This window comes from Lepus europaeus, chromosome X, assembly GCF_033115175.1.
Source record: "Lepus europaeus isolate LE1 chromosome X, mLepTim1.pri, whole genome shotgun sequence".
NCBI lineage: Eukaryota > Metazoa > Chordata > Mammalia > Lagomorpha > Leporidae > Lepus > Lepus europaeus.
Genome location: NC_084850.1, coordinates 108544826 through 108558431, shown reverse-complemented (window position 1 = coordinate 108558431; position 13606 = coordinate 108544826). Strand labels below are relative to the sequence as shown.

At 41.8% G+C, this 13606-nt stretch overlaps 1 protein-coding gene and 1 long non-coding RNA gene across 4 annotated transcripts in view; one reads left to right on the top strand and one right to left on the bottom strand.

Moving 5' to 3' along the window:
* Positions 1-12337, bottom strand: part of MED14 (mediator complex subunit 14) — a 73184-nt gene extending 60847 nt beyond the window's left edge. For both annotated transcript variants that reach the window (XM_062184503.1, XM_062184504.1), the window contains exons 1-7: positions 11962-12337; positions 9171-9197; positions 6838-6943; positions 2506-2679; positions 1648-1777; positions 1063-1191; positions 645-752 (exon numbers count right to left, since the gene is read on the bottom strand). In XM_062184503.1, the coding sequence (XP_062040487.1) occupies positions 645-752; positions 1063-1191; positions 1648-1777; positions 2506-2679; positions 6838-6943; positions 9171-9197; positions 11962-12176 (889 nt within the window). In that variant the 5' untranslated portion in view covers positions 12177-12337. The remainder of the gene's footprint in view (positions 1-644; positions 753-1062; positions 1192-1647; positions 1778-2505; positions 2680-6837; positions 6944-9170; positions 9198-11961) is intronic.
* Positions 12338-12695: 358 nt separating this feature from the next.
* LOC133753245 (uncharacterized) overlaps positions 12696-13606 on the top strand; it is a 95018-nt gene continuing 94107 nt past the window's right edge. For both annotated transcript variants that reach the window (XR_009865036.1, XR_009865035.1), the window contains exon 1: positions 12696-13123. This is a non-coding gene — a long non-coding RNA (uncharacterized LOC133753245). The remainder of the gene's footprint in view (positions 13124-13606) is intronic.

The window sequence follows — 13606 nt, the reverse complement described above, 5'->3', positions numbered from 1 at the left end:
CATAGCAGAGAGCTGGCCTGGAAGAGGGGCAACTGGGATAGAATCCGGCACCCCAACCGGGACTAGAACCCAGTGTGCCGGCACCGCAAGGCAGAGGATTAGCCTGTTAAGCCATGGCGCCGGCCAATATGTTATTTCAACAACCCATCAAGTACAGGCAAACTTCATTTATAAAGGCTGTGTTCCCAAAAAGCTGGCCATGAAGAAAATCTCCAGAATCATGTTTTCCCAATGGCTCATCCTAAAAAAGTGTTATAACTTGGCATAATTTTAGAAAAAAGGCTCATAGTTCATACTGAACCAATATCAATAATCCACAAAGTGCAGGTTACCCTTTAATTCATCATATTATAGAGAATATGGACTAACCAAATAATTTTTTTTTCAAATAGTACTATTTTTAACTAATCATTTTCTATTTTTACTTGTAAGATCAACATTAAAACTTTAAATTTGGCTTGTTATAGATGTATCACTATTCTTCACACTGGCCGGTTACCCAGCCATATTTCTATCCAAAAAAAGTGGTGGTGTTGGGGGAGGTAGAGTGCTATAGTTCATAATTAAGGACAAATGGAAAATCTGGGGGGTGGTGGGATACACAAAATCCTTACATATGCTTGTCTCAAATTTCAGAAGGATACGTAGGCAGTTGTACATGTCCTGAAGAGGTTTCTCATCAGCAAAGAGCCTAGACTGCACCAGCTGATGGATAAAGTTGATTTGCATACTATGGACCAAAGCCCGTCCGTCTTCCATTGGCAGGGAAAAGGAAGGTGGTTAATCAGAAAGGTGTACAGTACATGTCATAGTACCAACTAAGAAAGTATCTAAATTAATTTTTAAATGAAATTATCCACGGAATCTGGAGAAAATTATACTGTGAGAAACACTGAAACTTCTACCATCAGTAAATAATTAGGACTGTCATAAAATCTCCTTCTTCACATTACAGGATAAACTGCTATGCACATGTCTTATTCTGCAGGATTATTTTCATTATATAAAAAACCAAAACATTTAAAATAATACTTATGATTTAAATCATCATTTATAATTTACCTCCTGTTTCCTTATCCTCAACCAGAATTTCTAGCTTGAGAAGACGCCACGGAACATCAGGGTCATCTCCCATCACAGTCAAGGTCGCTTCAAACTCTCCTTCAACTCGAAACTTCACCCGGCCATTTGCTTTTAGAAGAAAAAGAAGTGGAGTATTCTGACAGAAAACAAGCAGCTTCCTGCCAACCTAGGACTTTCAGTCTTGTTTGTAAGAAATTTTTAATAGGTTGAAGGTTCTTTTGTAAATAGGCAAACAATTCAGTGGTTCCTGCATAAGCCGTGGGCAGCTTCTAGGTCACCAAAAAACCAAAAGCAACTCCTCCAATATATACGAACAAAATTTTCAGGAGGCTCAACTCTGGGACCTCAGCTCTTCTCCAGTCCCAGGCGATCTCACTCAGCTTTAAATATCAGCACTGTGTAGATACTAAAGAGCAACAATACAGTCAACAATCACAGATGCAACCACTACCAAAATTGTGGGCCAAGCTTCATAATGGTATTTCTTTGAATAAAGTCCAAAAAGCTGTTTAAGAAAATATTCTACCAAGCCAACTCTTAAAAAAATAAACTTCAAGTACATACCAACTGTAAGATTGGCTAACTGAGGAGGAAGATCTGTGGTTACAAGCCGATGCCTAAGAATCTGATTCAGCTGATGAAGTGTGGCTTGTTTCTCAATTTTGGTGATTGGGTCTGGAGGAATAATTTTATCCTACAAAAAAATGTAAGTGATTTACAAATAACATTCAAAGAGGCATTTTTTAAACTGTGTGTGTTTTTATATAATGTTTTATTTCACCCAAGAGAATCTCATTCATTTCTACAGTCCACATTCCACAACAGTGATCATTACTACCATTCATTACAGTGCCAATGCTTCCACGAGTCACCTAGCTAAGACCATATTACAACATAATCTTCTTCATGCTCCACTTCTGAAACCAACTTAATGTCACTGACTTCACCACTTAAAAGTATAAAATACAAAAGCACCAAGTCAGTAAGCTACCACAACCATAATTTTTAAAAATACTTCCGAAAAGCAACTAGCATGCAGTATTTTGACATCTGAAATAGATGTTAAGTACCAGGTTTTCAATTCTGCCTAACATGTATTCAAAGTTACCATAAGTGGCATATGTATTGCTCAATTTAAGTTTTTTTAGGTGTCCTATATACAGGACAATGGGACATTATGGGCTAAGTTATATTTGCACAACAGTTCACCTGACCAAAAAAAACACAAAGATTCACCCATTTTCATATCTACTCACATTCTGGCTCCTGCGTATCTCAAAAAAACCACAATCTTAGTTGTAAAGAAAGAAGTGAACTACAAGGACTATTTTTCTTACAAATGTTTTTTACTGGTCTGTTTTATACAGTAGAACCCAATGCCAAAGCTTTCAGCTTTTAGGAACACTGAGACAAAGCACTTACTCTAATGCACGTTGGCAACCGTGGGTAAGACCCAGTAGTGAGTACATCAATGGCATAAGGGATGGCAAAACTGGGCAGGCGGGCATGGACCAAAGCATCTCTAGCTAACGAGGCCAGGCGATCAGCAGTGTCCACAAACAGGATGGCTTGCTGGTCTAAAAAGCTTGAGATCATCTTTAAAGCAAAGGAAAAATGTATTAGGTTTCCTTGAAAACTATCTGCTTTTTACATTAATTACCATTTATTCATTCCAAAGCAATCCTTGAGGAAAATTAATGTTAAGTTTTGCATATTTTAAAATATTTCTTCAAAAACTTTCCCAGTAATTTGCAGGAAAAAAAATATTTAATACATTTGTATTTGACATTAAAAACAGTAATTTTCTATTATTTTAGGTAAAAGGTTTTCCAATTCATTTTCTATCCTGAATAGCACACATATAAAAAGTTACAAAAAGCAAACAGAATAAAATGCTTTTTACTCTTTTTACACTAGATTTCTGGAGGTGGTTGATAATGAAGTAGTTAAAGGCACAGCCTTGGGGGCCGGCACTGTGGTGTGGCAAGTTAAGCTGCCACCTGCAGTGCCGGCACCCCATATGGGCACCAATTCCAGTCCAGGCTGTTCCACTTCCGATCCAGCTCCCTGCTAACATGCCTGGGAAAGCAGCAAAAGATGGCCCAAGCCTTTGGACCCCTGCCACCCACATGGGAGACCCAGAAGAAGCTCCTGGCTCCCGGTTTCCAGCTGGTCCAGCCCTGGCTATTGCAGCCATTTGGGGAGTGAACTGGCAGATGAAGACCTCTCTGTCTCTCCCTCTCTGACTCTGATTTTCAAATCAATAAATAAACCTTAAAATTAAATAAAGGCACAGATTCCTGAACCTAAATTGCTTTGGTCTCTATTTATTTATTTTTAAATTTCAAAGGCAGAGAGACACAGAAAGGTCCCATCCATTGGTTCACTCCACAAATACCTATATTAGCCAGGCAGCCAAAGCCAGGAACTCAATCCAGTTCTCCCACATGCGTAGTAGAAGCCCAACTACTTGAGCCATCACTGCTGACTCCCCTGGTCTGCACCAGCAAGAAACTTGAGTCAAGAACCAAAGCTGGTATTAAACCCAAGTATTGCAATATGGGACAAGGGCATCCTAACCAGCAAATACCTGTCTCCCTTGGTCACAATTTTAATTCTGCAACTTACCACCCCCTGTAACTTTGGGCAAGTTACTTAACCTCTCTCTGTCTCAACTAGAAAATGGAGAGAATGATTCCCAACCTCATAAAGTTGTTCTGAGGATTAAAAGTTAATGCATACAAAACCTTTAGAACATAAGAAACACTCAATAAACATTGCCCATTATGAGACATAGCCTAATTTCATGCCAGATACAAAAATACTTTCCATTAGTTTTCTACCCAATGCATTTCATAAGGATGTCTGAACTAGTAGAGCTCACAAGCTAAAAACTCCTTCCTTGAAACATTTATCTTTTAATTCTATTCTAGAAGAGTATTTAAATCTCTTCTCTTATGTCCTTCAAACAGGCTGTCAGTGACCAACATAAAACATGGTACCCAGAATTAACATCACAGCATACACTTATCAATGCTCTACAATTTCTTAGTATTTTCCACATTCATTTTATCTGCTTTCCATAACTAGGAGTAGAACCAGGTAATTATTATCACCTTAGAGTTAAGGAAATTGAGGCTTAGGTTAACACACTTGCCCAAATTAAGACATCCAATAATCAGAGAAGCTAGAACCAAAAACAAACAAACAAAAAAGTTTCTTCTCACTCTTAAAGCCAATATACAGCATAGTCCAGTAAAGAATACAAACTCCTATGACTAGTACAATGGACTTATCAGTATCATTAATGTTAACTTCTTATTAGCACTCATAACATTGCTAACACACTCTCAAATTCTGAAATGGTTTTTACTCAGATTTAGGCTAGCTCAAATCTCCCTTCATTCAGCCACTGTAAAAATGTTATTAGACCAAAGTCAAGTACCAAATTCAGAGTACCAGGAAGACCTTGACCATATTGGGATGTCACAACTTATCCAGCCCACACTGCTCTACCTTAAACATAGCTCATTAATACAAAATCTCTCTAAACTACCTAGCTAAACTCAAAATACACTAGTTTCAGCTACATTTCTTTGACTTAGATATCTAGTTAATGAAAATAAAACTTTAGTTTTGAGTAACCTATAAGTGAGTCCAAGTAGGTTATCATCACCATGTTCCTTTAAAAAAAAAATTTATTTATTTGAAAGGCAAAGGGACTGGGGCGGGGGTAGATCTTCCATCAGCTAGTTCACCACCCCAAATGCCCACAACAGTCAAGGCTGAGTCAGGCCAAAGCCAACAGCCTAGAACTCCATTCCAGTATCCCATGTGAGTGGCAGGAGCCCAAGCACTTGAGTACTTGGGCTAGCATCCACTACCTTCCCAGGTGCATTAGCAGGAAGTTGAACTGGAAGCAGAGGAGTTGAAACTCGAAGCAGCACTCAGATGGGAGATGCAGGCATGCAAAGAAGTCATTTAGCCTGCTATGCCATGACACCCACCTCACAATCTTTCTTTTTTTAAATAGTCACAAATCAGCTATTAAAAGCTAATAATAATCTCCTTTGGAATTCTTTTAAATATTTATCTATTCATTCATGTGATAATTACTCTACTCTGAAATATGGATCCCAAAAAGGGGCAAGCATGGTGACACAGCTGGTTAAGCTCACATCCCATATCAGAGCACCTAGAATCAAGTCTCACTTCGGCTTCCAATTTAGCTTCCTGCTAATGTGCACCCCTGCCACCCACATGAGACCTGGATGGAGTTCCAGGCTTCTGATTTCAGTCTGGCTCCGCCCTGGCTGTTGCAGGCATTTGGGGAGTGGACCAGCAGATGGAAGATCTCCTTCTCCCTTTCAAGTAAATAAACTTAAAGGAAAAAAAAAAAAGTGACAGAAGTAAACAGGAGTAATTGTGTGCCTCATTTATTAACACACCACCCTCCCCAAGTTATGAGCTTAATGGACAAGAACCTTACTGATATTTTTCCTCCTTAATACTTCTTGAACATAGATTCAAGCTTTTTGGGGGTAGCTAGCATTGTGGCACAGCTGGTTAAACCACTGTTTGCAGCATTGGCTTTCCATATCGAAGCGCTGGTTCCCGTCCTGGCTCTTCTACTTTGGATCCAGCTCCCTACTAATGTACCCGGGAAGGCAGAGGCAGATGGTCCAAGTGCCATGGGAGAAGCAGATGGAATTTCTGGATCCTAGCTTCAGCCTGGCCCAGCCCTGGCTGATGTGGCTACTGGAGAGTGACTCAGCAGATGGAAGATCTCCCCTCTTTCTGTTACTCTGCCTTTCAAATAAATAAATCTTTAAAAGAAAAAACTTTTGCTAGTTTTTTTTTTAAGATTTGTTTTTATTTGAAAGAATTAGAGACAGAGAAGAGATCCTCCATCTGCTGGTTCACTCCCCAAACGGCTGCAATGGCTGGAGCCAGGAGCTTCCCCCAGGGTCTTCCACATGGGTGCAGGGGCCCAAACATTTGGGTCAACCTCTGCTGCCTTCCCAGGTGTGTTAGCAGGGAGCTGGATTGGAAGTGGAGCAGCCAGGACTCAAACTGGCATCCATATGAGATGCTGGCACCACATGCAGCAACTTTACCTGCTATGCCACAGTGCCGGCCCCTTCTGCTAGATTTACCATCTTTGGTACACTTCACTGCATGTCACTTCTTTGAATTCAAAAGAGTGATTCACTGTCAAAAAACTACAAGTTTACAGTGCCGATCTCCTATTCAAGTTTCCATCTGCTGTAGCATGTATCCTGTGCACAACAGAGACTTGGAGAATGAGTAGATGAAAAAACAAACACATAGATCAGATAAGCTCTGTAACCTTGAAGAAGCCATCTATTTTCTAGGAATCTTATCTCATCTGTAAAACAGGAAGAAAATATTCACTCTGCCATTCACAGGATTTTCAGGAATCAATCAGCAAAACTAAAGGAGAGAACCCTGCAAATTCTAAGAAACCCTACAAATGTAAGCTAACCACCCCCCCCCCCATTTAGTTCCAGTCTCATATTTCAAGTTTCCTTGTGGCCCGACGTCTTCGAATGTCTTTCTCAACAGGCATCCACAAATTCTAAGTTTCACTAGAAATGTATTATACATTATCATCACAAAAGTAACATCACTCATAACAAGTCACATGTAAGTTAAAGCCATAATTAGAAAACATATCTATTATAACAATCAAAAAGCTATTTTATACAAAGTAGAATTAAAAGTTTTACTCACCGCACATTTCTCCACTTTGCCAGCATTATCAGCCCATTTTACTAAAGCTAATAAGCGAACAAAGAGTTGACGTGTCCGGCTAGCAAACTGCACTATTTCTATTTTCCTATAAAATAAAAAAACTGTTAATGAACCAACATAATAGAAAGAGTCTTTCACAATCTATTTCATCTGAGCTTAAAAAGAAATTAACCTTTGTTAAAAGTTATCTAAATATGAATTATTGTCCCATTCTGCATACCATCTGCACATTTTATTTTTTACCTCAGTTATAATAAATCCAACTGAATATTCTGGCAATGAATCATTTTAAAATTAATTTTATATTGCAATAAAAGTAGTTTACTAAAATATACTGAATGCATGGATATATAGATGTTAACTGGGTCACAGAAGGGACCAAATTAGGGAGTTATGAATTATTAATTTCCTAACTGAAACTTGTCATTACTAGCACTTTTGGTAAGAGAAGGGAATTAATATAGATCTTTACCAAAGCTTGAAACTTCAGTCTTTTTACAAAAGCAGTGGCCCATTTCCATCTTATAAGAGTGTGATTTTAAAAATTAAAGTACTATGCACTCCTTTACCAAATGACTAATTTCGATGACAAACTTGGATACACTAGCTTATCCAAGTTAAAGATAGCATGTTGAAGCTCTACAAATCAAAGATAGAAATTCTGTCCATTTCTATTTTTGTGCTATTCCCACTACTATGCCTTTTTTCCTAATACTCACCAGTATTTTTATCCTTTCCTCAGAAAGTCTTAAAAGCTTTATTAAAGCTTTAGGCTGTCAACCAGTTTCAGCTGGACTTCTCAACTTCATAGCAGCTAAAAAACTGATAATCATACAACTCATGACTTACCTTAAGTCACTGAAAAAAATATTCACCAGGCCAGGACTGACGACAGGACACCCACTTCCCTCTGCATGGACTATGACCCATTAATCTCAGTACAACTGTTCAGTGACCTATTGATCCAACCCACAACTCTATCTCGCCAATACCACCAGAATACAATGCACCCAAAATAAAAGTTCTTGCTGAAGTACAATCCTGGCTGACGGCTACAGTCTAATTCCTATTGAGAGTGTAAGTTGCCCACAAACAACCTGAAGTGCTTCCTTAAACAACAGCCAGCAATGTGACGAGGGGCACTATAAAGAGAAGGATCAAGGGCAAAATTATGACTGTGCCAATGTCCCTGAAGAGTCCCTAAGAGATAATGTCCCTAAGAGATAAAAAAGTGTATCACGGGCAAGACTGAGACACACCAGAAATGCTAAAATGAATATTAACATCTAGCAGTCACCTCAGAGCTAAGAATCTTAGTACTCTAACTCAGCAATGGTTAACAAAGGATGCAAGGGCTCTGCTCCTCTCCCAAAGCAAACAGACCTATGTATTTTCTACCTGGTTTTGCCAATGCACTCTCTACTAGAAATGAGACATCCCCCTGGAAACTACTGTAACATGGTTTCCTGACACCATGCTGGCTCAAGTGACAGGGAACAGGAGTTGGTTTTCCCAGAAGCCCAGTTTCCCTTCCTACCCCAAAGTGGACATAAAACAAGTTATGCTTCCTCCCTTTAAAACTGACCAGCCATATCACAACACAAGCATAGTTCAATGACATCTTCCATCTCTAACTTTCTTGACTTATGTCAACTTCTATCAAAAAGGTCACTCAGGGTTGGCTGGAGTATAGCCACTAATAATGCTAAAAGCCTTCCTAGTGACTTGGTATTAAAAAAAAAAAAAATCAAGGGCACGAAGTAGCATCAACAACAGTCAAGTAGCCTGTAGTAGTCATTAATTTAAATCCCCATCGCATGATTTCTTTGAAACCTTATTTTAATTTGTTCCTTCGGCCTACAGAATCATACCAGAGATTAGTTAAGTCTTATGCCTCAAACTCCAACTGAACCAAAATTTTCCCAACTGTAAAACAGCAACAGCAGTAGGCAAATGCCAACACTCTAAAGATATTTGTTAGCATTATTATAACAGATGGTAAATTAGTGACCAACTTTTGAAAGCCAGCCTGCTCCTCAGCTTCTTCCAATATGGACTTCATATATTTTCCTATCCTTCTCAGGAGTTTGACATAGTTAGTCACTCAACAAAAGTTTACTGAATAGAAGGTCTAGAATTGGTTTCACACCACAGTATTGTCAAGAAAGAGTTAACTGCATTTCCCACTGCTCCCTAAACACACAGCATTTAAAAAAAAAAAAAAAAAAAACCCACCTAGCCCACACTACCCATACTCACACACTAACACTCAAAGATAGACCAATAAAGACAGATTTAAGGCTTTTTCATACCTCTCCACATCAGATTTCCTTGGCAATCTAAGAAGAAAAAAATAATAAATTGATTAAATATATGCATGCGTTCATCAAAATGTGATAATGGTCTTCACTTTGCCTCTATTAAATACCTTAGTGTTTCAGAAAGGCTGAGTAAATAAATGGCTACTACAGGATGCTACCTACTTTTCTGAGTTTCCAGCAAAATGGCTGTAAGGGGAAAATCAACAAAAGAACATTTCTCTCCATTCAAAATTGCTTCAAAAGGTATTGCATGAACCACAAACATTTAAAATGCCCAAGTCTCACATCAACACACTGTAACACAGAGTATCACATTATACTGTGTATCACAGTGTATCACATCCTTTTGGTCTTAAAAGGAGTACTATGTTGCCAGCCTCCCCCTTATCCAATGAATACCTTGTTTCCAAGCAACAAACCTTCTACATTTTGTTACGGTGGGCAAAACTGGAAGCTAATCACACAAAGGGGCCAGTGTCACTCAAGGGTTTTTACAGCAATTATGATGTGCATGGTGGTTAAAACAGAAAGACGCATTACTTTTAAATTTTAACTCATTATTTGACAGACAGGGATACAGCTTCCATCTGCTGGTTCACTCCCTAAATGCTTGCAATGGCCAGGGCTGAAAGCTGGAAGCTAGGAAACTCCATCCAGGTCTCCCATGTGGGAGGCAGGAACCCAATTACTGGAGCCATCACGGCTGCCTCCTAGGCTCTGCACTGGCAGGAAGCTGGAGTTGGGAATTGAATCCAGGCACTGCGATGTGGGAAGTGAGCATCTTTTAACTGCTAAGCTGAACACCCACCCCTGTATTACTTTTAAACAGCTCCAGGAGGGTTTTATTTTCTTTTTGCTAGTTCTCCAGTATTGATAGTCAGCAACCAGTGTCAATTTGTTCCTTAACACTAATGCTAACACTCTTCGCCCACTGATGCTTAGAAAGGTCTGATCTATCTCCTAAATCGCCACATTCTGTTAACTTCTATTCCATGGTCTAAATTTAAATGGCCTGAACAACTCTCATTCATGCCTCTCCCCCATCACTTCTTAAAGAATATATGCTCAGCTGCTTGGATCCTCTTCTCCACCCCATGTGCTGCAGAGACAGAAAAACTAAAACCACTACCACTTCCAGAGGTTCAAGATACCAACGGGGAAACTATTAAAATGAGCTCTTGCTCTTCTTAAGGAAGACGGTGGCATGGAAGCTGAAGTTATGGTCACAGTGATAAAAGAACTAGGTAGGGGGTGGAAGGGTCAGCAGACCAGAGGAATGTAGCACAAATTAAGGCCCTATTGGGAAATGGCAAATAAAAGCAGTCACTGCATGGATTTCAAAATTTCTTGCATCAAAATCAACTTCTCTTCTAATTGTATTTTTTCCATTAACATTTTAAAAGTATGTGAAGTGTGTTATATATCCCTATGTTATATATGGGAATCATAATCATAGAAAGGGCATGGAATTATAATACTTATTCCATGACAATAAAACAGATGTTTCTCCCTTCATAAGCAAGTCCTAAAGAAAAGAACATGATATAATTCAAGGAATTTCTACAAATCTTGCATGGAAAAACTAATTACACAACCACGAACTGCAGCAGTTCTCAACATGCTTTTCACACAGCTATATCCAGGGCAAGTGACCTTCACGCGCATGGAACCAGCTCATGGACACTCTTAGGTTTTTACAAGCCCCAACAATTAGCCATGCAGAGATGTGTATCACTAAAATCATTTCAACAATGACAACTATTTACATTTCTCACTAGCCAGAGAGGTACGCTTCTTTACCTCCTTCTGTCCCATTCAATAAAGTACAGTACATCAAAACTCAGTGTGAATGTTTTACAGAAATGGAACCTATTTTAATTCTTTTAGGCATCTGCAAACAAATGTTAAGCTTCTAGTAACCAATTACTGTACACTGTACAGTCTAGTATCTACATACTCATGTATTTCAATAAACCCCCTTATCTGTAATCTTAGAATAGATGAGAGATAAAAAGTCATCTAGATTAAAAATTTAATTCTGAACCTGGGTTATAAGATGGAAAACAGAGCCCCAAAATTTTACAGTGCCTTTTCTTCATACATTGAAAATCGTTAGTATATTCTGATCCTATTCTGGAGGGATTACCACCCTAATCATGCCCCAAGGCACTTCATAGGTAACTAGGTGATTTACAAATTCCCTTCATTTTCCAAGAAGTAACAGCAGATTGGCTACAAAAAATATTGTACACACACTAAACTCATGAGGACTTCCAACACTCAAAACCTTCCAGGGGAAAAAAAAAGTTATCTCGAACCCAAAATGTTGGATTATTTTATATACAACCTCCTGCGTTCAAACTTACAAGCAATTACAGTCTACATTTGAAACGTATTGTCAAGAGGCTGTAAAACAGACTGCCCGTCTTTGGGATTTTTTTTTTTTTTTTAATTGCTTAAACCCTGAACTCTAATCTTGAGCTTTAGGCTTAAAAAGCTTCCAACTCGGACAAAAATCCCAAAGACAATTTTCAGTCTAAGTGTTAACAACACGCAAAATTAACGAGTCTCCGTTGCTTGCTCTGCAGAAAGACCCCCCCCCGCAATACAAAGCTTTTCAGCCACCTCCACTGTACGAACCCCTCGAGTTCTGAAATTCTACACTAAGCAGCGCCGGGGAGACACACGGTAGCCCTTTGACGAGAGGGAGGCGCAAACCTCTCTCAATCAGTTGGGCGGGAAGAGAGGGCTGCGAAGCAAGCAGGGGTTTCGCGGCACTTACAGGTCCGTTAACACCATGAGCTCTGAGTAGGCCCGGTGGAGCAGAAATTCGATGAGAGTGCTCAGTCGATAGCCAGGGCTAGCCGCAGCCGCAGCGGCAGCCGCCACGGCGGCTCCAGGGGGAGGAGGAGCCGGAGCTGAAGCCGGGCCGCCGCCGCCTCCGCCGCCGCCTCCAGGCGGGACCAGCTGATGGTTCTCCAGCTGTACTGGGGCCATGGCGGCACAGGGATGGGCTCGGCGCTGCGGCGCAAGATGTGGCCCTGGAGCCTCCCGGGCACTCGGTCACCGCGCCTAGGCGGGCGCGGGCAGAGCAGCAGCCGCCGCCTACCGCCGGGAAGCCTCTGAACAGGAAGCCGTGCTCCGCCCGCAGAGGCCCGCCCCCATGTAGCAACGAGCCGCTGGCCCCAGGGAGAGAAGCGAGGGGCGGGGGAGGCAAGGAGGGCGGGGAAGCAGGGCGGCGGCAGCCGGGAAGCTGCGCCTCCGCGACTGCTCAGAGGCAGCTCTGCCCGGCAGCCGCGGCGTCCATGTTGACGGCCGAGACCGGAAGTCGGGGGGCGGGGCGGAAGGACAACCCGCAGGAAGCCTGCCGCGAGCAACCTGAGCCGGTTCTCCCGGCAGTCCTGCGCCGTAGCGCGTGCGGGACCCGGCGGGAGCCCGTGAGGCGCGTGGGAGTGGGGCGGAGCCGGTGCGTGGGTGAAAAGGCGGAAGAGAGCTTCGCGCGCTGCCGGAAGCGGGGTGAGGACTCAGCCGGTCTCGTCACCGTGAACGTCACTCGTGGCCCCGCCCGCGCTGTCGCCCGCCGCAGCAGCCCCAGGCGTTGTAAAGGTCACAAGTTGCCTTAAGGAATGGATCAGCGCTCTCTAAGCGGGGCACTTTACCCCCACGGAGGGGGCCTGGCCTGGGTGTTCGTGAGTTACGCTTCTGGAGTCGTGGAGAAATCGTCGGGGCCGGGCGCTTGTGATTTCTCAAGACTTTGCTCCTCCCATAGACGACCTAGGCGTTTTGCGTGGGAGGACGTTCCCGTCCCTTTTTTATTTTTTTTTAAGCTGTGGGAAAATGGGAGAGAAAATATGATTGGGCGTAGGGACTGAGCTGCCGGCAGACTAGCTGAACTTTCCATTGAGCTGGGTGTTTGCTGAGTCCGTTACCATCCCCCAAATCCGGTCAGTACAACACAGAAACAGCCCGTCCTACACCCTCGCCTGCAGACTTGCACTGTTTTTGTCTCTGCTCTTAGAGTAGCCGCCCTGTCCTTTGAGGGCTTTCTCTGCCTGCCTCCAGTTCCCTCCCCCTCCAAAAAAAAAAAAAAAAAAAAACCAAAACACCACGTCTGGTATTTTGCTCCTCTTTTAAAACGCTGATCCTTAACGTAGCCTTGCACTTCTTAAGCCCTCAGGCGATTTCATAACACGCATAGGCCTGTGGGTCCTGCTGCGCGTAGATTGAGACAGTTGATCTGGAGAGAAGTCTGGGCTTGGTTCCTGGGTGCTTCCAGTGTGCAGCCGATGCGCATTAATTGCTGCGATCCTTTCCCAGCCTGTTTTTCCCCAGTTTCGTCCCTCGCAGGTGGTAGAGGTGCTCGGGCTGTTCCCTTAAGGCTAGGATACTCCCATTGGCCAGTTAGAATGACTTGTTCTTTAAAGCTT